Source organism: Sinocyclocheilus anshuiensis, unplaced genomic scaffold, assembly GCF_001515605.1.
Source record: "Sinocyclocheilus anshuiensis isolate Anshui unplaced genomic scaffold, SAMN03320099.WGS_v1.1 scaffold205, whole genome shotgun sequence".
NCBI lineage: Eukaryota > Metazoa > Chordata > Actinopteri > Cypriniformes > Cyprinidae > Sinocyclocheilus > Sinocyclocheilus anshuiensis.
The window spans coordinates 2,523,626-2,551,442 of NW_015536497.1; the positions used below are offsets into that span (position 1 = coordinate 2,523,626).

A 27,817-nucleotide genomic window follows, 5' to 3' on the forward strand; every position below is an offset into this window, starting at 1 on the left:
CTCTGAGACGTGGCGACATCAAAATGAGCAAACACACTAAACTAACAAAACACTTTAAAGACAGACACCCGGATCAAATGAAAGAGTTCAAGCAGGTAAGTTTAATTTCATCCCATACATTGATTTATTTGTGGCTGCCCGCCACAATATCAAAACTCACCTCCACAAATAGATTTTCCAAAAGGCTTTGACTTCGTTGAATAAACATGAGCACTGCACGTGTCAAGTCGAAAACCCGGTGCGGGTGTTTTTATATCACTGTATTTCTGAAGTAAACCGACTGTCTTCAGAAAATTGTGGATGTCATTTTCATTTTATCTGGCCTGTAATGCCTGAGCAGTTTGTTAGCTGAGCGCTTATTTGATTACAGCCGTTACCGGGGAAACCTCTATCTCTCCCGCTATACAAGCGCCTCCTGCTGACAGAGAATGAATTTGCATATATATGCCGCCACAAATAGAGTGCAAGTCTGTGGGAAACACTGCTTCTGTTATTATTATAAAAAAAACAGGAGGACATGATGATATTTACTATTTTTACACACCAGAGGCTTTTAAATGAATTGTGAATTTAAAATATGTGTGTTAGAGAATGTACAAATGGTTAACATTGTTTGTGTCATATCAGTCAGAAAAGCAGGTCTGGGCTTTTTTTTTAGCTAGCTTAGTTGTTATTCTTGGCTGAATAACTCTAGACGGTTTTAAAAGCCCTTTAAAATTAATTATGTACACAGTTTGGATTAAATGAAAGTATAGTCAAATTTTTTAATTAGCATGTTTTTGTGTTTTGCTTTGGTACCGAAATTGGTACCGAGAACCGTGGATTTTCACTGGTATTGGTACCGAATACTGAAATTTTGGTATTCCCTATTGTGTCTCCCCAGAATGCCTGATTAACATGCCGTTTGTCCTGGTGTCCTTTACAGAAGACACGCATGTGATTCGCAGATTAACTGTTAAGTTTAACCATCATAGAGTGAAAGTTTATCATTTGCACATGTTTTGTCTTGCCAGTTTACACATTCACGCAGAGAGAGACACCGCGTGAACAGTGAATTGATTCCTCTTTCACATGCACACAAAGTTATGTTAAAATACCCATTTTGGCAAGTATTCTAGTAAACAATGTCGGTTATGTCTCAAGTGAATGTAAACAGCTGAGAAAGAAACCGGATGTGTGTCAGTATTAGGTCCGTGCATTTGCTCTTAAAGAGACAGCAGCCAATAAATACCTGTTCAAGGCTCCAGACTGCGACCAAATGGTCGCATTTTGCGACAATTTTTTCTGCCGGTGCGACTAATATTTGTGAGCGGTCGCACTGGCGCGACCACCGCGTTGTTCAACTCATAAGCGCTGCGTATTCTAGTAAACAATGTCGGTTATGTCTTAAATGAACGTAAACAGCTGCGAAAGAAACCGGATGTGTGTCAGTATTAGGTCCGTGCGTTTGGTCTTAAAGAGATGTTACTCATTTTTTATAAAATAGCCAATAAATACCTGTTTCTGTCTGCTAAACAAATAACACCACAGCTTTAACAAAGATTAATCTGTATTTAACTTGTGCGGTGCGCACTATTGTCTTATTTTACACTTAATTATTAAATTTCTGCACCTGAATACTACTGTTACTGACTTTATTTGTAACTGTGTTATGTTGTACTCATCTAAATTGTATAATTGTTCTTGTTTTATTACTGACTTCATTAGTTAAGATTTACAGTTTTTGCTCTGGTATAGTACTTAAAAATAAGCTTTCAGAATTTTTCAGAAAAATGATCCGATCCGTGACTCAAAATCGGTAATGTGATCCGAACCGCGAGTTTTGTACGGTGGCCCAGTAGTGCACAACACAACGCAATTAAAAAGTAGTTTTGTGATCCGTTGCACCATTAATTAACAGGTTAATAAATGTTTTATCCAGGAATATAAAACGAGTTTGGACATTTTAGAGAAATGCTTAATAAATGCATTACACTGTAACTAAACCCATTAGATTTCAGTCGACTAAATCTACTGTAATCAAAACAATTCAGATGACTAAAATATGACTAAATCTAAATGGCATTTTCATCAAAAGACTATGACTAAAACTAAATAAAAATTTGCTGTCAAAATGAACACCGGTTTGAACAACCGTGGATATTGCTATTACGAGTTGTAAATGTTTCACTAACATGGTCAATTGTGCAGAAGCGCTGATGAAAACAGCACAAACCTGTGTGGCTATGCTTACATCATCTATGATTACATCTGTTCAATCCATGAAGGTCACACCTATCAACACGCGCACACACACCCCCCTCTCACCACCAATCCATTCAACCAACAACAAAAAACCTTATTCATCATATTAACAACTATACCAACCAGAATACAGGTCAACACAATTTAAACCAACCTACATGGAAACACATTGTTGTGTTCTTGTTTCAGAAGATGGGTTACAAATTTCATTTGCTTTTCCCTGCTTTATTTTTAGGCACACACAACGTGCTTTAACAGATTTCAAAACACGATTTTATCTTGCTGATGGTTATCACGTCCAAGTTCTATAGCATACCTTGACACAAAAAAAATGTAGTAAACCATTTGTGCTTCGAGACACAACACATGTCCAAAACGATTAAAATAACATGCTATATATTTGACTTAGCATGAACGGTTTGGGTTGTTCAGCGATTAATGAATATTTGGCCAATGTCATGAAGAAAACCTGCATATTATTTCTTAAGGGTGCATGCAGCTACTGTAACAGCTTTTCAACTTCAATAAACGTGTAAAAACGTTCCACAATTGATAATTTCTATGGAAAAGAGAGGCTGTTGCTATGGCGACGGCACTACACAGAACTGATCAGATTATGTTACAACACATGCAGAACAAAATATCTGCTACAGTGAAAGGAAACCGGCGTACAATTGATGCTTCAATAGAAGGAATGTGACGTACCCGCAGAGATGCACAGGTGTGTGCGCTAGCACATAAATAATGCAGCGCTGTGTTATGGATACGGCACACACCTTGCTCAGATAACCGAGCAGTGACCCGGTGTACACTTCTGCTTTTTTTCTGAGCAAGTGTGGAAATGGCGATTCTACGAAATTAAGTTGACACCATTTTGACGTTCCTAGAAATGAGGCACTAGCATCCCTGTGGAGATTCTGGTGTTGGTGCAAACAGACACACCTTCAGGTAGGCCATGGTGAGCAGAGGCAGCAGGGTGAAGGGCACCAGGTACAGGAGGGCAGGCTGGGCCGCGCGGTGAATACGAGAGGCCACGGTTGCAGTCAACAGACCTGAGACAGGAAGAGAGAGAATCATCAAACGGCTTAAGAGCAGAGTGTACATGTACAGCGCCACAGTCAATAATATTAAACAGTGGAACAAGTGCAGTCAGATTACAGAATGAATGAGTCTTTTTAGTGAATCAAACACATTCAGTTTACAATTTACTGTGTATTGTTTTTAAGGCTAATGTAGTTACTGACTGGTTGTTCACATAAGAGTGAATTTTGTCAGTAGTAGTTTATTTAAAGAAAAGTCACTTTTTTAGCATTAATATATATGGGATTGCCATGCCTAATGTTGTGTAACTCACAAATGAATCATTCTTATGAACTATATCCTTTTCTCATGAGCCTCACATGTTTTGAAATGGTTTGAATCAACATGATAAATCTGGAATACTCAAACTCATGTTTTTTTTAATTTTGTTTGTAGACAAGACTGACAAAACTGTAAATAGATGGACTGACAGAACGATGGACAGACAGACCTACAGATAGACAGAACAATATGACAGAAAGATGGACAGATGGAACACCAGACAGCACTAGAGATGGATAGAAAAAGAAGAGGTGGACAGACAATGATTTATAGAGCGATAGATGGAACAACAGACAGACAGAATTATAGTTAGATGAAATGACAGTCAAAATGATGGTTAGATGGAATAACAGACAGACAGAATGATAAATAGATGGAATGACAGATATGAAACGACAGACAGAACAAAAGATGGATAGGAAGAAGGAGAGATGGAATGACAGACAGAATGATAGACTAAAGCCCAAAGTATACTTCAGTTTTTGTACGTGCACGCTAGCGTAGGGGTGTGATATATATATTGTTTACAATAGTATCGTAATTGTTGTTTAAACGATATGCGATTTGACATTATCTAGTACAATCGCAAAAACCAAACAAAAACACACCCAGAGAGTGCATGCATACACTACATGATGTAGGTTAGACTACTGCGCGTGCACATTCACGCTTTCACTGTGTGATTTAGTCTATTAAAATACATTTAGATTTCCCTCAAAATTCAAGATAAGGGAGCAAAAATGCCCCCGTATGAATTTTATATTTATATAATCTGATACAGTTAATATCAGACTAAGAGTACAGTTTTTATCCAAATATCAGCATGATCGCAAATGTGATACTGATTTTATAAAACAGTCTAATAAACAAGTTAATATGAATTGACTTACATTTTAGACAACAGTTCCTGTTTTTTTTCTCCATTTCGTCAACAAAAAAAATTTCAAACAAAGCCACAGCAGAAAAGTTTTGCGTCTCTAAGCAGCACACTGTATTAAACAGTCTTTGCAAATTCCAGACCAAAAAGGAAAATGATACGTTTGGTCCTGGTCCACTTAACGTTCACATTGGCATTTTTGACAGCGAACCTAAAGACACCAAACCTAAAGGCGTAGTGATACGTTCACAACCTGATTGGTCAGCTTGAATGACGTATATATCAGGGCTCTACAGTGCGACCATTTCAGTCGCACTGGCGCGCACCAGGGTTCGGATGGCAGCGTTCACACATGCTCAAATGAACCGCACTAACAGAGCAATCACACCAGGGTTCGTTTTAATCTAACCAAACATGAGCACACTAAATGCCACTTCAGATGCAGATTCTGTGCCACCTCTGCATTGCAAACAGAAATTTTGTTGATACTGATTTCATTTGATTGGTAACAGCCCTATAGTGTCCTACTATTTGAATTTATTGATTACATTTAAGAATTTAAGACACAAAAGGTGATGCATACATTTAATTAGGTTAGAAAAAAAAGTGGCCTTATAAAGTAAAAAATGCCCAAAAAGGTAAAAATCTATTTAAACTTACTGGAAAAGTTAATTTCTGTTACTCCTGCAAACTAATCACCGCACAGAATGATAATAATATTCTTTTAATATGAAGAATATTAAAAGCTCTGGGAGTCAGCTGTTCACGGCAGTCCTAAACTTGCCAGTTTAGTACCAGCACAATAACATGCTCAGCAAAATATTGTTTAATTATCGTTATCGTTTATATGTCCTGTGCATTGAACTTCATCTTTCATGTCATGATATTTTGGCCAAATGTATTCAGCAACAAAAAAACTGAGCGGCCATATAACTACAATAAACTTTATAACCTGCAAGTTCATGAAAACGTAATGCGATGCACTCACTGCCTCAGACGCGGCCGTTCTAATGATGGACAAAACACCATCATTCGCTGGTCAAAAACCTCGTAAGAGTCTGATCATATATAAAGCCACAATATCAACTCACACGACGCGGTTTAATTATTTAAAAAACAAAATTGTTTTGTTTTTACATTTCCTGAAAGTGGTAGTGGTTTTGGACATACAATGTTTCCGCCCGACAGTGACGATAGGCCTATGTAAATTTGTTGTTTTGTCATCACCAACAACATAACGCTACCTATGACCTTGTGTTCATACCTGACTTAAGCTCAAGTTTCACATTAAATGTGAGTACTACTTAAAATATAATATCCAGTTTTAATATGCCATTTAAAACAATGCATGTTAAAGGTTGGGAAACACTGCAATAGATGAAACGACAGAGAGAATGACAGACAGGCAGACAGATGAAATGCCAAACAGACCAACTGAATGACAGAAAGATAGATAGACCGACAGACAAGACTAAATGATAGATACAGATAAAAATTAAATTCTGCTGTAACTCTTCACAATCCAATCCACCATCTTAACGAGAGTGTGTTCGGATGATCAGGTTTGCAATACGCACCCACAAAGTAACCAATGAGGGTGCAGTGGAAGTAGGAAACCCGCTGCATGCGGCCGGACATGTTGACAGAACCGGGCACTTCTCCGTTGGCCTGTTTCTTATAGTTGTCGTATCGGAGTACGAAGCACAGCAGCAGGCCCGGCATGACGATATCACCGATGCCCAGCATGGAGAAGTGGCTGCCGGTGGAGCTCGGGAACACCAGCTTTCCGGGCAGGGAGAGGCGGGGGACGTCCCGACCCACGCCAGGGCCCAGATGCAGCTTGCGTGAGAGCACGTCGAGGGGGTTGTCGGCAGGCTGCGTCGCCACCTTCACCATCACGTTGCTGTTAAAGATGTAGGCGGAGAAGAAGACCTACAGGCGAGGGAGGGAGATGAGTCAGAGGGACAGACCAGCTTGCCCTGCTGTTTTAAGACACTGAGAGAGAGTGATGTCAGGCTTGTGCAAGCGTGTTTGGAGTGATTTGAGACACTGACGAAAAGGTCTCCACAGTCAGCACTGGGGTGGGATGGGGAACACGTTTCATCTACAAATTATTTGATCTGATCTCGTGGTTAAAATCTGGACTGGCAACCAAAGGGTCACAGGTTTGCATTCAAATGGCACTTAACTCTAGATTGCTCCAGGTGCATTTGTCTACATAAAAAAGCATCTGTTAAATGAGTGCTCACAAGAGAATAAGGAAACAACCTTTACAAGGTTTACTTCTGAAACAATTTAATGAGCTGCATTTACACGTTTTATGGCACCAGCTGGGTGGAGTGGTATAGCAGTATATGATGGTGACATTAGATTCACGTTAATCTAAATTGGGCATGATTACATTATTTATTTGCATTTGTGAGAATGACAAAAACATGAAAGAATGCGAAAATAAAAAGCAGGATGTTTTCCAAACAAGTCGAGGAGGAACGTATTACTAAGCAAAGCTTTTAATTCCTAGAAAGCACCCCTTTGAAAACAATTTAGACCATGATTATTTAGGGCTGCACGATTATTCTAAATCAAACCGAAATAAATCGCAATATGGCTTGAAGAAAATGAAGAAATTAAGACCGCCATACATATTAGTATTGAAATGTTAAACTTGCAATGCAAAATTATAATAAATTTTTTTTGTAATTATTTTACAGTAAAATATTGCAAATAGCAATACTTTTTTTATTTTATTTAGCAATTTGTAATTTTTTTTTAACAATCTTTAACAATGAAATAATAATAATTAATATTTTAATACTACTACTATTACTACTAATTATAATTTTTTATTACTATTATTTTAAAGCAAAATTATAATAAAATTTTTTTGTAATTATTTTACAGTAAAATATTGCAAATAGCAATACTTTTTTAATTTTATTTAGCAATTTGTAATTTTTTTTTAACAATCTTTAACAATGAAATAATAATAATTAATATTTTAATACTACTACTATTACTACTAATTATAATTTTTTATTACTATTATTTTAAAGCCATCTTAATATACAATTACAAAATTTGGAAGGGTTTTAAAGGTTTGTATAAGAGAAAAAAATTTAAATGAAAATTCATAATCAGATTTTTCACCCCCAAATTGTGCAGCCCTATGAAGATGTGTGTATATTTCACAACAAATTTAGAGTCAGGACTATCCATTTCATAATATTAGTTTTAGCATTTTGAGTAGGGATGTAACGATTCACTCAACCCACAATTCGATTAGATTCTCGATTTTGATTTCACGATTCGATTCACGATTTTTTAACAAAATGAGATTTAAGACAAATTATAAATTAAATGTGTCCTTTTATTATTACTTGGACAAAATACTGTACGTTTCTTTGTGAAATTGAAATATAACACTATAATAATATACTAATATAGCACTAATATAGTAAATTCTTGCTCTCTTGTTGGTTTTGATTGCTTCTATTGTCCTCATTTGTTAGTCGCTTTGGATAAAAGCGTTTGCTAAATAACAAAATTTAAATATAATGTAAATGTAAATAACAAACCTAAATTGAAATTTTAAAACAAGCCCCAAATCAAATAAATAAGTAACACAAATAAATAAATCTCTTCATATAAACAAACTAAGGCTTTGTCTGTGCTCTTTCCATTTAAAATTAGAGGCAACCACTGCATTTTAATCATGATCCAAACAAAGATGCAGCATACATTCAACATGAGCAGTTTTTAATCTAAATTACATTGTATAATTTCGAAATTTGAAGCAAAAACAGAATGGTCTGACTTCAGTTTTGTGAAACTATGCATAAAAAATATCTGCATGAAACAGAAACAGCAGACGAGCTGAATGAGATGCAGATTCACTCTGCCAGCAGGTGGCGCTTAAAGCATTTCCGTGGTTTCCGCTGTAAACAAAGCAGCGCTGCACAGCCTGCACTTATGAACTTTAATATGCATTATACAGAGGCAAGAGGAAAAGAAAAAATACCATCGAAAGATTCCCCTCAGACATATATTCATATAAACTCCTACCCCTAATTGCACTGCGATTTGTTTAGCATCTCAACCGATTTGAATCATCACATATTTAAATCGATTTTCAACCGGCTCTCGGGGTAAACGTTACATCCCTAATTTTGAGTCTTTCATATTTAACTCAAGTTACCCATGCCAGGTTTGTTTATGAATAATTATATTGTTTGGTTTGAATCCAATTAGTTCCAAAAAAAAAAAAAAAACCTTGTGTAACTTGTGAGGTATTACCGGCTCACCCAGAAATAAACAAAAAATATTTTAATAATAATAATTTAATTTAAAAATCAGCCATTACAAATATTTTTTTTTTCACTGAAATTCCAGGAAAAAAAGAGAATATGTAAGCCCAAATTATATGTTTACAAAACTAATTTCAAGCATTTAAAGTCACCATGAAACTGAAGTAGTGACGGATCTTTTCTTCTGTATTGTGACATACATCAGAGTGAAAAAGGTAATTGAATAAGAAAAAAATAAGCTTGCATTCAATTATAAGAAGAGGCAGGGTTTATGCAACTAAATGATACACGTCATCAGAGAGAAGCCTGGCATTTTCCCGGTAGATCGAGTTATGAAATTTACATAGAAATTACGAGCTCAAAAAAAAAAAAAAAAATTTAATAATTTAAATGCACGGTAAGATCAATAACATGCATTTAGATTATAGACAGATCTGTCGTGACAACTTTAAGCAAAAGCCTTTAGATCAACGGGTTTTTAAAGGGTCATGAAACCCCAGACTACTTTTTCTGGGATTTTAGCAGAGGTGTTTGTGTTGCACATCATAGAAGACAATGTTAGCATCCTATAATTTTTACTGTTGGAGAAAACTGGTTAATTTTAAGCTTTTTTGCGCTATTTTCATCTTCCGGGTTTAAAATCTACATTGTGTTGACATCACATTTTTTGACTTGGCAATGGACTGTAGTACATCGATGACGCATCAGTGTCTATTAAATTATTCATGAGACTGCGTGTTCTTATCCAATGAGAAGACGCTTCGCTTAATTATTCACAACAGCATGTTTTGATTTGCTATGACAGACGCTTCAGATTGTGAGATCGCGCACATTAACTGAGAGAAACGTTCATGGATCGAAGGAGAGTGTTTGTTTTTGCTTTGTAATAAGAGTTCAGCACAAACGCGATTCATTCACTTAGTGAGTACAACCGTTTTTACAGCTCCTTGACAACCTGTCAAAAGGCTTATATAAACGCCACAGAATAAGCCTTAAAAGTTATCAGAGGGGCAACAGCGCGTTCATATATATGTTTTCGATGCAGAGTGCAAATGGCTGTGCATTTATTTGTTTTTAACTCGATGGGAGCGAAATGAAACTGTCTGAACCCGAAGATGTGTGTGTTGTCTGTCTCCCCTCTTCCCCCTCCGCTCGCAGCGCACCACGCCCACTTTTTTAGCATTTTTTAAAACTGTGGAGAGAACTAACCAGTGCTGAAACAGGGGGTTTCATGCCCCTTTAAGGCATACAAACTTGTCTAAATAACTGGTAGTGTATAAATGGTTACTGTGACATTAAATCACGCATGGCGTGATACAAGGACTTACCACCCATCCCTAGGAACCAGTATGACTTGCTGCATTAATTGCTTACCCAGAACACATCATAGATGAGGAGGCCTGACAGCAGCAGGCACGACACCTTGAGACTAGGCAGCCGCACAAATGCGATCATGGCCACACAGAGACCCATGGCAAGAGCTGCGGGAGACAAAAACGTATGATTGACAAAAAAATACCACCACAACACTCCATACAGAAAAGGCAGTATGAGTTAAACCAGAGGACGTGTTTACATCCTCTTCCTACACACAAACACAGAGTAATAGCATGCTGACGCACCGTCCATGAGAAGCCAGTGGCCCGTCAGCACCCAGATGAGAACCAGCATGACAGAGAGGGAAAACGACAGCAGCTCCGCCAACGTGAAGCGGCCACAGCAGCCAAACGAGATCCTGGAGACAAGAGACATGCTCGCTCACATGCTGAATACACTAGCAAACACACGTCACTCGGCTGAGACATCAGGCTCTCTTTTTCACACCTCAGCATCTGATCTCTAACACTGTTGTCCATTGATACACAAGAGGATTGTTTCAACCAAAGCAAATAGAACAGATTCTAGGTTACATTGTGAGATTGAGTGAAGCCAAAAGGCAAATCTCTTTGAACAAACAGGTTCATTGTCTGTGTCAGAACGATTATTTTAAAAGCCAATTTTGTAGGAATTTGGGCATTCTATCAGCCAAATATCTTTTAAGTTTTGATAAACTGGGTTGAGCCATAAAGCTAAATAAATACATTTTTATATACACTGGGGTCCATAATTATGTCTGAAACCACATTAAGATTTTTTTTTTTCATTTACACCTGGAAATAAAAAGTTTAGGATCTAAAATTTGAATGCAAATTTATGATTCAGAAACAAACAAATATTTCAGATTTGCGTTATTTCACTATTCAAACTAAAAAACAAATTTGTGACATTGATTGTGTCCAGAATTGTCCTTCCCTTTGACATTTGTTACTGGAACAGTATCACAATATTCATATCTGTAATTGTGCAGTATTTTATTATTATTATTTGAACAAAATAAAGTACATTGTCATAAGTTAGCTGGGGATGGGAAAATGCATCCACATAATGAGAAAAAAAAAGAAAAAAAAAAGAAAAGAATTAAATAAAGATGTTTTATCAAAAAGACAAATAAACAAATAAAATATAAACAATTATATATATATATATAAAAAATAGTATTTTATAGGGATGCACCGATATGAACATTTTGGCCGATACCGATAACCGATAATTCTTTATTTTTGAAAGCCGATAACCGACATGTTGGCCGATAAATCTATATCCAAATTTTTATATACTTTTTGAGAGCCTGATTACAAAAAAGGTCTCATCATTAAAACCCACATCCCAAACACTTCAACATAAGCAGCCTAGTTTGAACGGTGTATGTTTTAAAAATAATTTTACTCTCCCATTACCAAATTTAGTCATAAAAAAGTCTTACAAATAAATAAAATAATGCATAAATAATGCAAACAAGTCACTGGACATCATTACACATGTAAAGAATCAAAATGAATGCGCCATAGATCGATATGGTGGCCGATATATCGTGCATCCCTAGTATTTTATATTTATACACACATTTAATTATTTATTATGTAATTTTTTTTTACGAATGATTATTTTTTATTACTATTATTAATAAGAAGTTGGCATCAGCTATTTATTATTAGAAATCATATACACATGCTACTGAGGGAGACAATTAACTTTTCCTGAGTGAATGTCAAATAAGATTTATATCTGAATAATTTGAATTCCAATGAGACACGGTTTGTTGACATATGAACTGAGGTAACTGCAGTTAACCCGCAAACCGCTCTGATGAGTTAGTAAACATTTCATACTTGTTCTGTGGGGAGCAGGGTTTGGTCAGATACTGGCACATCGGCAGCAAGAGGAATGCAAACGCGATGGTAGCTAGAACTGTGAAGACAGGATAAAACAAACACAAAGAATTACGTAAATATTACTCACGCGTATCACAGCGCAGTGACTGTGTCAGCGTATGAACTAGGTCAGTGTGTGAGAAAGGAGCGGTGGAAGGTCACTGGTGTGTTTGCATGCAGCACGTACCTGCAGTGCATATGGTGAACACCACCTGAACAGAGTCGAAGAAGAAAAACATGACGAGCAGAGACACAGAGGCTCCGATGGGCAAGAACAGCGCCTGTGTAGAGTCTATGGTCTGAATACCTGTGCAAAGGCATGAGATGATTCAGGTTCTCTTCAGAAGAGCATACTAACACACTGTCAGCATTCCATAATGCACTTCACCTTCCATTTCTAGTGTGATAAATGAAGCAGAAGTAATTATAGCTGTTTTTAATTGCTTAGTTGAGGACTCACTGTTGTTAGAGTTGGCATTGTTGAAGGAGCCAGTGTTGGTGGGGTTTCCATCCTTGTCCTTCTCCTGGTTCTCGCAGTCCATGTTTAATGACCTGTGCGGACAGACACGGTTTACCCACAAAGCTCAATTTCTCTGCCCTTGGAGTGAACCAACAGCAGAGTTACATGAGTTTTATGCTCTGTATCATTGGTTTTGACAACAGTAACAGACAGCATATTTAATTTGAAGCGAATGAAACATTGTGAAGGACAAAAGTACAGTTTTTTTAATATGTTGTAATGTTTTAGCCGCATCTATCTTTCAAAGCCCATGAATATCAGTTTTGTCCACTTCAAAATTGGAAAGACAAATGCTTCATTAGCTAAACAATCAACTAGAAAATTCATAAAATATATGACACACTGCAAATTACACTTCTCTACTTCAAAGATTAATTTTCAGTCACATCAAATTAAATATATCATCTAGAAAAACTACAATGCCCACTGATTCATTCAATACATATGTGTGTAAAGGCCCAGAGCTCAAGAGTAAAGATGTTTTTCTGCTGACAGTACCTTTTTTTTAAACCATAATGCCAACATTTTCATTAGATACATCACATAAAACAATATTTAATTTTTCATTTTTATCTCACTTTAAGCACCAGAATAAAAACTAAATGAAAAATGTTAAATTTTTTCTTCAAGAAAAAGTAAATTTATTAGAAAGATTTTTTAATGTTTTTGAAAGATGTATCTTATGCTAACCAAAATACAGTGAATATTGTAATATGACATTAAATATTTAAAATAACCCTAATAAATAAACTTTGTATTTGAATACATTAAAAAAAACATTATTCCAACTTCAGAGTCACATGATCCTTCAGAAATCATTCTGCTGATCAAGAAACATTTATTATTATTACTTATGTTGAAAACAGTTTTGCTGCTTAATATTTTTGTGTAAACAGTGACATTTTTATCAAGATGCTTTGATGAACAGAAAGTTTAAAAGGACAGCATTTATTGGAAAATTAAATATTTTGTACCCTTATAAATGTATTTTCGGTCACATTTGATCAACTGAATGCATCCTTGCTGAACAACAGTATTAATTTCTCAAAAAAAAAATAAAAAATAAAAAATAAAATAAATAAATAAATATATATTACTGACTCCAAACTTTTGAACGGTAGTGTATATATTATTAAAAAAAAATACATTACTTATACTTTCTTACAGAGAAGAGAACGTGTCCATTTAAATATATTTATATCTTTCATTATAAGTAGGTTTTATTTTCATTTTCATTAATAATATGTAAATTATACTAGAGCCCGACCGATATGGGTTTTTTGGGGCCGATACGATACCGATATTAGGGAGTAAAAAAAGGCAGATACCGATATATCGGCCGATATTCTTTGTGTATATTATAGTACAGTACCAGTCAAAAGTTTGGACACTTTCCCATTCATGTGTACAAACATTTGACTGGTACTATATATAGAATACAGTATATACATAAACAGAATATATATACATAAACACATTTTTTGCAATGATCACTCAAATATGGTGATCAAACACTTATAATGGTGACAGAGATATGTAAGGGCATTTAACAATTTAACAATAAACTTGCGATGAGTGCGATGCACAAAGTAACGGAGTGTTAGTTGTAACACACGTGGTTTGAATATTTAATTTACCATAGTAACATTTAAATTCTGGCTTAAGTACTTTAAAACGTTTCATCCAGGTCACCAGTAGCAAACAATGGAGCGCACTCTGCTGGACAAACTAAGTAATTACACCATTTCAAGTATTTTATCTGCATTATATGTTCTGTAAAAAAAATGTTCATATTGGCGGCATATCCGCCGATACCGATATATCGGCGACAGGCTCATATCGGCCGATAATATCGGCAAAACGATATATCGGTCGGGCTCTAAATTATACAACTAACATCACTCCATGACTGCTATAAATTTATAAACTTGGAAACTACATAAATTTGGAAACTAAACATTACTGATTAGTTTACAATTACAAGCCATTCTTAATAAGGCTTGTACACCAGCCAGCTAGATACCTCAAAATATTTAGCGACAATATGACTTTCAATTCACCAATGCTCAAAACAATAACAATACCACATGATTACGTCTGTAAAACATGCACGTGATCAACAAGATTTTTTGACAGCACTGGTTCCAGATCTGCGGCGAAAGAGATGAGAGCTCACCTGAAGCTGCCATAAACGATGAGGAGGATGGAGATGAGGAAGGTTGACACCTGGCTGGAGTCGACAAGGGAGTACACCCTGAAAAGACAAAGCAAGTTTCCAATTATTGTTTCCCACAACAAAATAACAAGACGAAGGGTGCCAGGCCGGATATGTCGTACAACAGACACAAAGATCGTCACCATGTACGACCTTTCCTGGTTCAAACTATTCAAGCTCAGTCTGGTCCAGTTGTTACCGAGCCATGCACGAGAAATGTCTCAAGTTACAGCATTCTCACCCTCCCCGAGCTGCGCCGAGTGTCTTTTGAGACCTGGGTTTGTCTTTTGTACATAACAAGCTTCTAGAGAAAAGAGGTCAGGCTGTACGCTGAGGACACTCTTAAAATATGATTACAGCAAGCAAGCGACAGTTTCATGCTGGATAAATAATGTGTGACTGCAAACAAAAGTGGACTTGATTGTGTGCATGTATGAAGTATGTACGAGTAAGGAAAACGAGCGAGAAAAAGCAGGATGGAGTGCTGACCTTATCCTCAAATGACACTCTTTACTATGGACAACAAATGGTTTGAAGAAAACACATTAGCAGTCACAAAGAGGCCTAAGCTCGGCTCTATACATAATGATCCTAAAACACAGGATATACACATGTAGTGATGGAACGATTACCGGTTTGACGATAAATCATGATAAAATTCCCCATGGTTAGTATTAGGCTTGCTGCGATAGACGGTGTCTTCGGTTATACCGGTGTTAAGCCGCAACACCGGTTACGTCATTTGCCTACCCACCACCCCCCACCGTCGTTTTGATTTTGTTATAGTAACAAAAATAATTTAGCCTAGTTCAGTTAGAGGACAGACACTTTTAAAAACTAAACGCTCAATGCAGAGTGAACGACAGTGCACCACGGAGCAGCAGTCAGATTTTATTTATCACGTGAGGAGAGTGAGTCGAGCTGACTGACAAGAGTGAGGTGAGAAAGACAAGACGATGGCAGAAGATTGTTTAGAAAGGAAATGCAAAGGCGCCTGTTTGGCAATATTTTAGATTTTGAAAAGCCTATTGACTGGACGTTTTTTTAAACATTCCTTTCTTAATTATTTGGTTACACAGTTTGCTGATTTTTTGTTATTTTATTAGGCATATATGGAGAATTTTTATTCATTTTGTTAATAAAAGTTCTATGAGTTTGACGTTGTTGTTGCTTGAATTGAATCAACGCTGAATTGCTGCTAATTTGAAAGTGAAAATAAAACACGCACGGCGCTTTTTCAAGCTATTTGAAAGCCAAGAAATCCGAGGAAAAGAGGGAAAACTCAAACAAACAATTACTTAACGCCGAATTGCAGCAATTCAATTGCCGCTAATTTGAAAGTGAAAGTAAAATGCGCACGGTACTTTTACAAGCCATTTGAAAGCGAAGAAAAGAGGGAAACTCAAATGAACTAACACCACTGATAACCATTATAATTTAGGTCACTATAATCGTGATAAGAAATTTTCATACCGTTACATCTCTATACACATGTATACAGGGCTCCAGACTAACATTTGAGTGCAGCGGCACTTGTGCCAAGCTATACATACCTCTAGCACTTTATTTGGTAGCACTGAAATAAGTAATACTTATTAAAGGGGTCATATGATGCGATTTCAAGTTTTCCTTTCTCTTTGGAGTGTTACAAGCTGTTCGTGAAAAAAGGCTGCAAACGAACAGCGCGCATCTGAAGTGTCTCTGAAGGAAATAATGCATTATTTATCGGCTTTAAGATATCGGCCAAATTTTCTTATCGGGCCGATACCGATAACAGAAAAAATGAGCATTTATCGGCTGATACCGATATGGTGGCCGATATATCGTGCATCCCTAGTAAATTTATTTTCATTACAAAAACAATAACATCTAGGGATGCACGATATTATCGGACTGATATCGGAATCGGCCGATAATGGCTTTAAATGTAAATATCGGCATTGGCCCAATATAAAAAATAATGCTGATATGTCTTGCCGATAAGAGGAATACGTTAACTCGCATGTGCTCAGGGTGTGCTAGTGATTAGATCACATCAGCAGTGTGGCTCATTCTTGAAGCAAAGTTTTGTCTGAATTATTGAATTGATGATTAGATTGACTGTTTTGGATCGCTGCATTTAATCTGAGAATGCATGTACAGAATGACACATTTGGTGTGGTGAGTCAACAGTAATAGAAAGTGCAGTGGCAGCAGCGGCAGCCTCCCCCAGGTCCTAACGCCCATTCGGCAAGGAGTTTTAATCTGTAGGGGGCACTGTTGGCCAAGGTTATTATAGTTTTGAATTTTTAAATTCGTTTTATTTTAATATCGTTTTCAAATTTGCTATAAAATTCAGTTTAGTTTTTATTAGTTTCATTCATATTTTTGTTAGTTTTAGTTTAGTTTGCTGAGATTGATTAGATAGTAAAAGTATACAAATATACGCCAAAGAAAGCAGGCAAGTCTTTTTTACTAAATTAATCTACACAAGTTGCGCTTAATGTCAAATCCAATGATGTGTGTTGAGATATTTAGCATGAAAATAAATGTAGCATGATTTGGTTATATGTCTTTTCTTATTTAACCATAATCATGATATTGTAACTGTGATGTCTTGCTCACTTTTCTGTGAACAGCCGTGCATCAATCAAAACTGGGACTAATGAAATTCAATAATAACGGCAATCGCATTTAACAGTAAAGGCTTATATTTGAATGTTCTTTTCATTTATGAAGAATTATAAGCGTGTGTATGATGTGATTTAGCCAATGCACATTTGTTCAAAAGCCTGGCAGAGTGATCACAAGATGCTAGGCAAATGTTTTGTGTTGTTGACAGAAAGCCGCGTTCTCATCTTGTCATGTTGTGCTGCATGTCTGTTTTTCTTCAAAGCACCAACTTAGAATGCCTAATGTTGGTTTGATTGCTTGTGTTACATGATAAAATAAATAATCTTGCTTACCCTGATGTAATAGATTTAATGTGAGTGCGGTTCGGGTCACGACTTTGTCAAACGGTTCTCGTCTGGTACAGAATTAAATTAGTGCAGCTGTCAGATAATGGGTCGGGTGTTCCGTTAAGTACTGCTGGTGCACATTTACCAAACAGGATCCAAGCAGGCTTTAAACTGCTTTGCGTCTCTCCGTCAGAAAACCCCATGTGCGTGCTGTGCCATTACAGGTAGGCTATTTCCCTAAACCTCCACATAGCTCGTATATTTTTCCATCAAGGGGTGAGAACGTAATGATTACGAAAACGATTATTTATTTTTGATAATTATTTTATTTCAGTTAAGTACACAAAATAATGATCTTTAAAAAAGCATCATATGACCCCTTTAATAATACTAACTGATAATATTTCATGTTTTGTCTCTTGGAGTTTAACATTTGACAGTGGTTGAGTTGACAGAAGTAGTAACTTGAGCTGAGATGCGGATGTAAATTTTAGGGATGCACCGATATGAACATTTTGGCCGATACCGATAACCGATGATTCTTTATTTTTGAAAGCCGATAACCGATATGTTGGCCGATAAATCTGATTACGAAAACGATTATTTATTTTTGATAATTATTTTATTTCAGTTAAGTTTTCCAATAACTGTTGTTAGTTTAGTTTAGTTTTAGTTTTTCAATTATTTTGACGTTTTTATTTTATTTCAGTTTACGAAATAGTTTTTTCATCAATCGTTTTAGTCTTAGTTTACGAAAATAACCTTGCTGTTGGCCTACTTCTAATTAAATTAAAAGTAAAATAGCCTACACAAATAACATTTGGACCATGTTTCTGATTAAATAAATCAGTAACTGATGTCATAAAATAATGTGTAATATGCTTTATTTTTTTTTAACAAATCATAAGCTCTAAAAGATTTTCAGAATTTTTACAACTCTTTTGCTTTAGACCATCTACAAATGTTAAATCTTAAAATATCTTTCTGGGGAAAAAAATGCAGCGAATTATATATAGTTTATTTTTAGTTCTTTTCAAAGCTTCAGTGTACTGTAAAAAAAAAACTTAATTATTGTTTATTTAATTCTAACAAATAAGTTCTTGTTAAAAAATTACAAATATTTTGCTTATAATTTCTGTACAGGAGAGACTTGGTGTGTCTCTAAACAAAAGGAAATATATCGGTATCGGCAAAAATGAGTTGAAAAATATCGGCAAAAATCCAATATCGTGCATCGAACATCTGTTAAAAATGGTAGCAAACTAATTTTTATACAGTGAAATCTGCATATTCTGAATGGCTGAGTTAGTAGTCTGTAAACTTCATAGTTCTATAAACGGTATGGTTTATGTTATGAAAAACGGGAGCCGAAACATTTAGTATAAGAGTCAAAGATGAGGTGTCCACATCAAATTAAATTCACAAAAGTGATTTTATAAACATGGATAACATCTTAAATGCAAGTAAAGTGTTTAATGTTTCAAACTAATTTTGTGGAATTAAAATGTCAAAATATGGGTGAACTAATGTTCCATTTTCATTCAGTGTAACAGCTATATTTATGTAAATAAATACAATAAAATAAGATATGAATATCTCCAGATTGCCCACTACCATGATTACAGTCTAGTGTCACTAGAGTAAATGAACGATAAATGTTTTGTGAATTGCAAAGCTGTCTAACAAGATCGTTGTGGCACAGTGTTTCTTCTGTTTTCCGCATCAGTTTGTTGAGAATGTCAGTGCTGCTGATTCATCTGGCTTTAAACTAGTTTAAATCTTTGAGACATTAGTGGTTTGTGGAGAACTCAGCAGTGACCCTAGGGCTTCTCGTCAGTAAAGCCGCTCCTGTGATTAGTAGTAAATCTCCAGCACGTGCTTTCAGATGGAGTGGCATTTAATACACAGAGCCATAGTTCACTGACAAACTACACAAAATCGCAGGCGATTCATTGACGATTTTGAACACGATTTTGTGTCGCTTTTTACTGGATCTCACAGCGCTGTTTAATAACGGTCGCGTGGTTGAGAACAGTCAGCGAGTAAACGCATTCGCTCTAAGCTTGCGCTGTGCTGTCTTTTGGGCTGAGCTGACGGCCCGTGTGGCGCAGGTCAAACATTTAAGCCTTTTCGTTACACTTTTGGCCCGTTTGCCCTTTAAATGTTTCTCATATGCCACAGATATGGCAGCGGTTATCAGTCAGTCAAATGGTTGTGGTACCAGTGCAACCTCTAAAATAGTCACACCGACAAGAATAAAGGTTGCAAAATGCGACAATGCAGTCACAGTCTAAAGCCCTGCATATATCCAGACTGCAGAAGGGATGAAAAGCGAGGTGAAGATGTGTTTGTGGACACGGTTCAAAGGACAGGCGTGAGGAATGTGTGCAGGCCCTGTGAGGACCGTCTGGCCCCTAAAACCCTATAAAATCGCTCAACTGAGCTCTGACTGCCACAATGTTTCAGAATCACAAGTGCCCACTGGGAAAGAAAACCGCACATGTAAGACCTAAATGTGGTTATTTAGCAATTTCCATTAAAAATGACTTTATTATCTTGAATTCCTGAGGTTAAATAGCCTATTTACATAATTAGTGGTGTTTGCTTGGGGGTGGCTCTTTTGACTTAGGCTAGTTAGCCACAACCTAGCAACCACCCAGAAACTCCCTAGCAACTTACAGAACCTACATAACGCCACTCAGATTTTCTTCCGCAACATGTTTTTTTTGTATTCCAACAATCCTAATTGTGGTGAGACTTTCAAGTAGGGCTGGGCGATATGGCTAAAAAAAATTATAATGATAAATATATCAGTCGATATCGATAATTATCACGATAAATTTACAATTTTTATTACTTTCAAGTTTAAAAGCAGATTTTTGCTTCTAAGTGAAAGTTGTAGAAACCAGACCATTAATTGTGGTTTTAAACTACTCTTTATGGTCAGAACATGGTAAATACTTTGTTTTTGAATTCCAGTCAGTTTTTCCTCAACAAAATAAATACCTTAACAGAAAAAAATATTTCTTAGTTTCTGCATGTTCTAATGAGTGATATTGTTTCAAATCATGAAACAGGTTTGTGTTGGCTGACTTTGATGATGCGCATCTTCAGCACAGTTTGCAGTGCAGGCTGCAATATTAATAGTATTACTTTTTTCTCTAAGAAATGCACTTTTGACAGTAGCTTGAGTTGACAGTAGTAGTAGCATGAGTTAGGATGCAGATGTAAATTTGTGTTCATTATCACAAACACATCTGTAAAAATGGTAACAACCTAATTTTTTACATGGTGAAATGTTATTATTCAAATGTTATTCAAATTAACCATTGGTCTTCCATAGTAGCATACACATTTAGATCATGATAATAACCACAGTTAAAACCACACATACAGCACCTCAATACCATGGTAAAATGTAACTATATGGTTGCCACAATACCATATTGCAGTTAGTGTTACTACAGTAAATCCATGGTAAATGATGGCGATTTGTAGAATGAAAAGCTTCCTGACTGTGTCGTTGGGCAGTGTTTCTCCTGTTTGTCAGCAGTGTCTCATCTGGCTTTAAACTAGTTTAAATTTGTTTGTCGCTGAATTCAAGCACTTCACACTGGATCTCACAGTGCTGTTTAGTGTCGTGTGAGCGAGTTTTATCAGCAAGTAAACGCATCTGCTCTAGTGAGCTTGCGCTGCCGTTTGAACTTTGAGTCGAGGGGATAGATGATGCTCCGTGTGGTGCGCTTCAAATCAGTAGCGCTGTTTTGTTCTGCTTATGGCACATAAACATTATATCAAAGTATTATTGAACTCTTGTTATTGTTTTATCGAGGAAGATTATATCACGATAATTATCGTTATTGATTTATTGCCCAGCCCTACTTTCAAGGAGAAATACAATGGCTAAGCTCAACAAACACTAATTCAATGTTGTACTGGTGTTGTCTTATGTCAAATACATCAATTTAATCAATTAACTCAATTAATCAAAAAAGTATAGGCTGTTACCAATAACATTTAATCAATGTCAGCAAAATCCATATTTACACTGCAAAGGCGGCACAGAAGCTGCATCTAAAATGGCATTTGTTTAATGCTGCTCAGAAAAGGCATCAACACAATAATTTCATAATGTTACTAACAAGATTAATTTTTAACATCCTATAAAGCATATCGATTGTGTAAAAAAACAAAACAATAACTCATTACAGAGTGGGCATGTAAGCATAAAGTCATTATTGTTGATTATTGCCCTTGATAATCTAATAATGATTATTGATGTTGATAAAAGAATGCAAGATTAATTTCTGCCCCTTATCTTGAATCTATATTTGTTAATTTTGGGGTTCATTTTGCCCTCATTAAATTTCCAACCCTGAAATACAGACATACATATGTGACACAATTTAACACACTGCTATGCATTTCAATATTTTGGAGTTTGGATTTTTTTTTTTTTTTTGACCACAAGTCAACTTCAGTTGTATAGCATTGGAGTTAATTCATTATACAGTGAGATTGAAATATATGTAAGATTTGAAATTTTAAACATAGTAGGAAAAAAAAATACTATGGAAGTCAATGGCAACCACCAACTGTTTGATTACCAGCAATCTTCAAAATATCTTCTTTTATGTTCAACATAAGAAAGCAACTAATACAGGTTTGAAACAACATGAGGGTGAGTAAATGATGACAGAATTTTCATTTTTGGGTGAACTATCCCTTTAAGGGTCTGTCCTGTAAGATTGGTAACACTTAGTGTGATTTACATGATTACGTGTCTGAATCCTCTCAGGCTTCATTCTTGCACTAGTGACATACAAAGGACTCTTGCACACAAAAAAGGAGGTATGCACAGCCTTTGGAAAATCACGTCAACGACTCACTTTCAGAGTTTGACTCCTGACAGACATTTAAATGGTGATTTCAGGACAATGTCGCCGCTGTTCTGTTCGCTTAATCTAACAGCTGATCGTTGCAATAGACTGTCCCTGTAAATATACAAGAGGGTGCTGGGAGGCAGAACACTGGCTTGTTGATGCATTTTTGCAAAAGCTGACTTAATTATATAGGCACTATAGGCCAAAAATGCAAAAGGGATGGATGTTATAAATTCAGCAAAATCACAAAATGCAATGCAGCCAAAATGCTATAGACTTAATTTATTATTATTATAATATATATATTATATATATATTATCATTAGTATTGTACATACTTTACATTGTTATTATTATTATATACAGTGGCAAGAAAATGTTTGTAAACTTTTTGAATAGGATGATTATCGTTGATTATAGGATGATTGTCCTTATTTTGTCTTCTTGGAAAACATAACTGACCTATCGGTAAGCCCCGCCCCCCTTAGTTACTGTAGCTCCCTCGGACAAACAAACATAGCTGCTCACTCTCTTACAAAGGCTACGTTTACATGCACAATTTTTGGTTCAATCGGACTGAATTAATTCCGATTGATGAATCTGAATGTAGTGTTTACATGAACGCTAAATAAAGTGATCAGGTTGATGTGAGCGTTTATATGTCACAAGCTTCAAATCAGAATTGATTTTTTTTTTTTTTACATGCGCACACTGCACAAATATAGAGTTTCTCACTGTTTGCACATAATAACCACTCTCCTACACGGTTTCTTTATTTGTTTTTAACAGCAGAATTAATATTTATCCATTTATGGATAAATATACATATAAACCGCTGTGCCGTGCTGCTCATATTTATCATGCAGTAAAAATGCCCCTCCCCGCACCCAAAATGGGTTGCCTGTGGATGAGTATCCAAAACAAGGACTAGTGGGAGGCTGTCCTGCTCCACTTCACAGTTGCCGAGTGAAAGGAGAGTTTTATAATGACAGGACACACAATTATACAACACTTTATTAAAAAGGAAGAGCCGTTCGGTCGTTCCGCGCATCATACATAATTACGCTATTTCTGCGTCATTGCACATGCGCAGTCCTTTCAGTTTCGGGGTTCAATCCGATCGAGTGTTTACATGCACTCTCAATCGTATTAGAAAAGGAATAAACCACCCCCTTCAATCCGATCGAGCTCAATCCGATCGATTAAGGTGTTTACATGAAGGCTTTTCAGTCCGATTGAGCCGTCAATCCGATTACAAACGGATTATTTGGTTGCATGTAAACGTGGCCAATGACAGCTGTCAAGTGTGAAAATCTTGTCCAACGATGTTTTTGAACAATTTTGGACACAGAAGGGCCACCATTCAAGTGGGAATTAAATATTCCATTGAGGGACATATAAAGTATTTTAAAATAAATACAGTGGGTAACTCGAAGCGAGAATTTACAGATCACAATGCAAGCGGGAGAAGTCTCATGTTACGGTCATCATAATCGTGGATGACAACATGCAGGATCAACACTGTTCATGTATCACAGGGTACGATTAAATTAATGTACATTTAGCCAGTTTAATATGAAGAGGCACTAAAATATACACCTTCGTTTGTGTTTTTGACCTACACTGTAACATACACGACGTGAGAAAAGTCCGCTATTTAGGCGCATTTTTTATTTTTACAAGTTTATTTAACATATTAATCATAAAATTTGTGAATTGAATATCCTTTCATTTTAAGTTATTTCGCGCCCCCCCCCCCTTTTAAAAGCTATTTGCTGCATATTCAACATCAGGGTCCAATTAATTCGAAAGTTTATTTAACATATTAATCATAAAATTTGTGAATTGAATATCCTTTCATTTTAAGTTATTTCGCGCCCCCCCCCCTTTTAAAAGCTATTTGCTGCATATTCAACATCAGGGTCCAATTAATTCGGCTCCGAGTCAGAATGCTCACTTAACACATGTATGAGTGAATTAACAGTCTATTGGCTGTAGATTGGCAGAAGTGGCACCATGCTACAGCTTTCAAGAGCAGGCACTTTCCCCTCTAGCTCTCACTACCTCATTTATCTTTCACAGCCACATCGGACCACCAGTACCTTAAGATTTACACTGATTTGAATGCAATATGTATTAGTTTGGTTACAAACAGCACTAAAGGCTAGCACACCCATCAAGACAAAGTTTCCCTTGGGGCACCTTTAGCAAATTCATGAAAATGTTGTCATTCATGCTGACAAAATTGGTAGCAAAACCGCCAGTAGGACCAATAATCCAATAGGCCATAATAAAAGTGTGGTGGTAAAAAACGCTCTGGCATGCAATACAACAAAATCCTGTACTGGGCACTGCACACAGCACTGTATATAGGTTTTTGCATTGATTTTGCTTGCTCTTAAATGTGATTCAGTGGTATGGTACATCCTGAATAGCAAAATCCTATTTAAAGGGAGTTAAAGGGAGAGCTGAGTGTGGGCCAAATGCAATGCAATATGATCATTTATAACACGGCTGTTCGCAGTAATAAATATATAAAACCTGACACTCCAGTGAACTATTTAATTTAACAACAATATATGTTATTAGCAGTGTTGGACAGTAACATTACTTAGTAACGTGTTACTGTAATTTGATTACTTTTTTAGTAACGGAGTTATTTAACGTGTTATAATTTTCAAAATAGTAATTAGCGTATAGTTACAAGCCGAAGTCTCTATACGTTACTGCCTCGTTACATTGCTGACAGAATGCAGTGTTTTATAATCTAGAGATTGTAAAAAAGATGTAGCACATGCACTGTCGAGTCAAGTGCCAGTAGATTAGAGACTTGCTCCCGCGAGACCCGACGCAACAGAGTGCGGCGCGGGACAAAATGAGCGAGTGCTGGTGCGGACGGGTAGACACTCGTGTGTGTGCAGGATGCGGGAGAACAAAATGATTCACGGGACACCCGCCAAATAGAAATATCTAAAACTATCTAAAACAAATAAATTGTTATTCATCTATTGCACAAAAGCAACATGAACTAATATAAAATATAAACGATTAACAGGTGCAAGCGTATGCGGAGTTTCTATTTACTGTATTTATATATTCTGTGGAAGGCGTAGGATCAAGAAATGCTCGGTCCGAGCGTTTTAATATGCTTTCCTACCTGCTTGTCAATGTATGTATTAGCAAACCTCTGCGCACCCTGTTCGCGCAGACAGGATACGTCATCAGAGCGTTCATGCACGCTGTGCAGACAGAGCGAGGATGTCAGGCATACATCAACAACCCGATCTTCCTTCCTGGTATTGTAGTACTTTTAAAGATTTCTCACCGGTGAATGACACATGATGTAGCCCAGCGGTTAATCCAGTCCTCGTGCCAGCTCGTTAGAAGTGAGCTATGTGAATGAACTGTGTTCCAATTGATATGATCCCTACACAGTGTTCATTGCTTCCTACTCCCTGAGCGCGGGAAATCCGTTGAAGTTTACTTCACTTCGGAACATGTGCTGGAATTGGGAACCGCTGATGTAGCCTACTGAAGTAATGTTGCCTCTGGTCTGTGAGCGTAAATGTATTCAGGGGGCGTGGCTTTGGATAGCGATTGCAGGGAGGGTGGGACGTTCGCTTTCAGTGCTATCAGGTTAAAGTTAGCATTTTCCAAGATCTCCTACTGCACCTTTAAATCTCACTTTGTAAAAAACAAAATAAAAAATTGTGAATCGAATTGAATCGTGAAATCAAAATCGTGAATCAAATCGTGAGTTAAGTGAATCGTTACATCCCTACCAGTAATGTAACTAATTACTAATGACTTTTGAAATAAAGTAATCAGAACAGTAACGTGATTACTTTTAAAAGGAGTAATCAGTAATCAGTTATTTGATTACATTTTCAGAGTAACTTGCCCAACACTGGTTATTAGAAATGGACAGCTCAATAAGATTCTGATTAGCAAGACCTGAAAAGACAGCTTGTTTATCACAATTTTCTTAAATCATAAAACTATATAATGCTTTTTAAAGTCATGTATGCTGCTCATTCATTACTTGTCACTTTTCAATGGCTTTTTGTGTGTGGTTTACAGTACACTAAAAGCAGGGACGGATTATCGCACGGGCCTACCGGGCTCGTGCCCAGGGCACTAGACCAGAGGGAGGCCCAGCCGAAATACTGCTCCTCCAGGAACGCGATTTCAACCGTGCCCCCTTGGGATTTTAAGCAAAGTGGATTTTGAATGCAGCTTCCAAAAGACCAAAAATGAATATATTTTTTTTATTTGATACGATTAGAACGTTCAGTGTGGCACAGAATCAGCTGCCAAATTCAAATCTGCATTCGTGCTTTGGCTACCGCTGAGCCAGACGCGTTTTTTACAGTGCTGCACATTATAACCAATCACACAGGATTCTGTTGAGCTTATGAATGCAATGGCCAATCAGAGGCATTCAAAGGAGTCATCGCTGAAAAGCCCGTGTTTTGTTCAGTGCGCGCGCTCGCTGACTGAATGCTGCTCTCTGGCGAATTCTCTCATCAAAGTGCAGATGTGTGTACGATGTAAGTAAGATATTCATTTCACAGTATAAACAGCTTCAGTGATTATAATGGGAGTTGTTGAGAGTGCTTGAACTCTGTCTAGACTGAAGTTAATATTCTTTGATAATGCAAATATTATTTGCTCTCTTTATGTACAATGAAAGTGTTATAATTAGTAACTTACAATGTTTTTATTAAATTTACGTTAAACAGTCATATTAAAAATATTCTATGACATGACACCCATATGTAGTACAAGTTAAAAGACGGGTTTTATGCATAGGCTAGTTAAAGGGGTCATATGATGCTTTTTTTAAAGATCATTATTTTGTGTATTTGGTGTAACAGAATATGTTGACATGCTTTAATGTTCAAAAAACACATTATTTTTCAAATACTGTACATTATTGTAGGTCCTCTATGCCTCGCCTCTCTCAAATGCTTCGTTTTCTACAAAGTCCCTCCTTCCGACAAGCGCAGTCTGCTCTGATTGGCCAGCTGACCCAGTGCATTGTGATTGGCCGAACACCACAAGCACTCGTCGGAAATGTAACGCCCCTTACCATAATCGCGAGCTTCATCTTTCAAAATAAATGTAAAGACAGTAAATAATGTCATTAGTTTTACCATCAGTTCAAGCCCGAAAGGGGAACAGAGTCGCGTGACAGACACAGTGATGAAGCTGGTATGTGT

The 27,817-nt window shown here is 36.5% G+C and overlaps 1 protein-coding gene across 1 annotated transcript in view; it reads right to left on the reverse strand.

The window, feature by feature from the left end:
• Nucleotides 1-2,531: 2,531 nt before the first annotated feature.
• The window catches only part of LOC107687937 (signal peptide peptidase-like 3), a 33,896-nt gene continuing 8,610 nt past the window's right edge, over nt 2,532-27,817 (reverse strand). Inside the window, exons 2-9 of the mRNA XM_016485429.1 lie at nt 14,735-14,812; nt 12,499-12,590; nt 12,226-12,345; nt 11,997-12,075; nt 10,410-10,522; nt 10,162-10,268; nt 6,061-6,415; nt 2,532-3,296 (exon numbers count right to left, since the gene is read on the reverse strand). Coding sequence (XP_016340915.1) covers nt 3,142-3,296; nt 6,061-6,415; nt 10,162-10,268; nt 10,410-10,522; nt 11,997-12,075; nt 12,226-12,345; nt 12,499-12,590; nt 14,735-14,812 — 1,099 coding nt within the window. The 3' untranslated portion in view covers nt 2,532-3,141. The remainder of the gene's footprint in view (nt 3,297-6,060; nt 6,416-10,161; nt 10,269-10,409; nt 10,523-11,996; nt 12,076-12,225; nt 12,346-12,498; nt 12,591-14,734; nt 14,813-27,817) is intronic.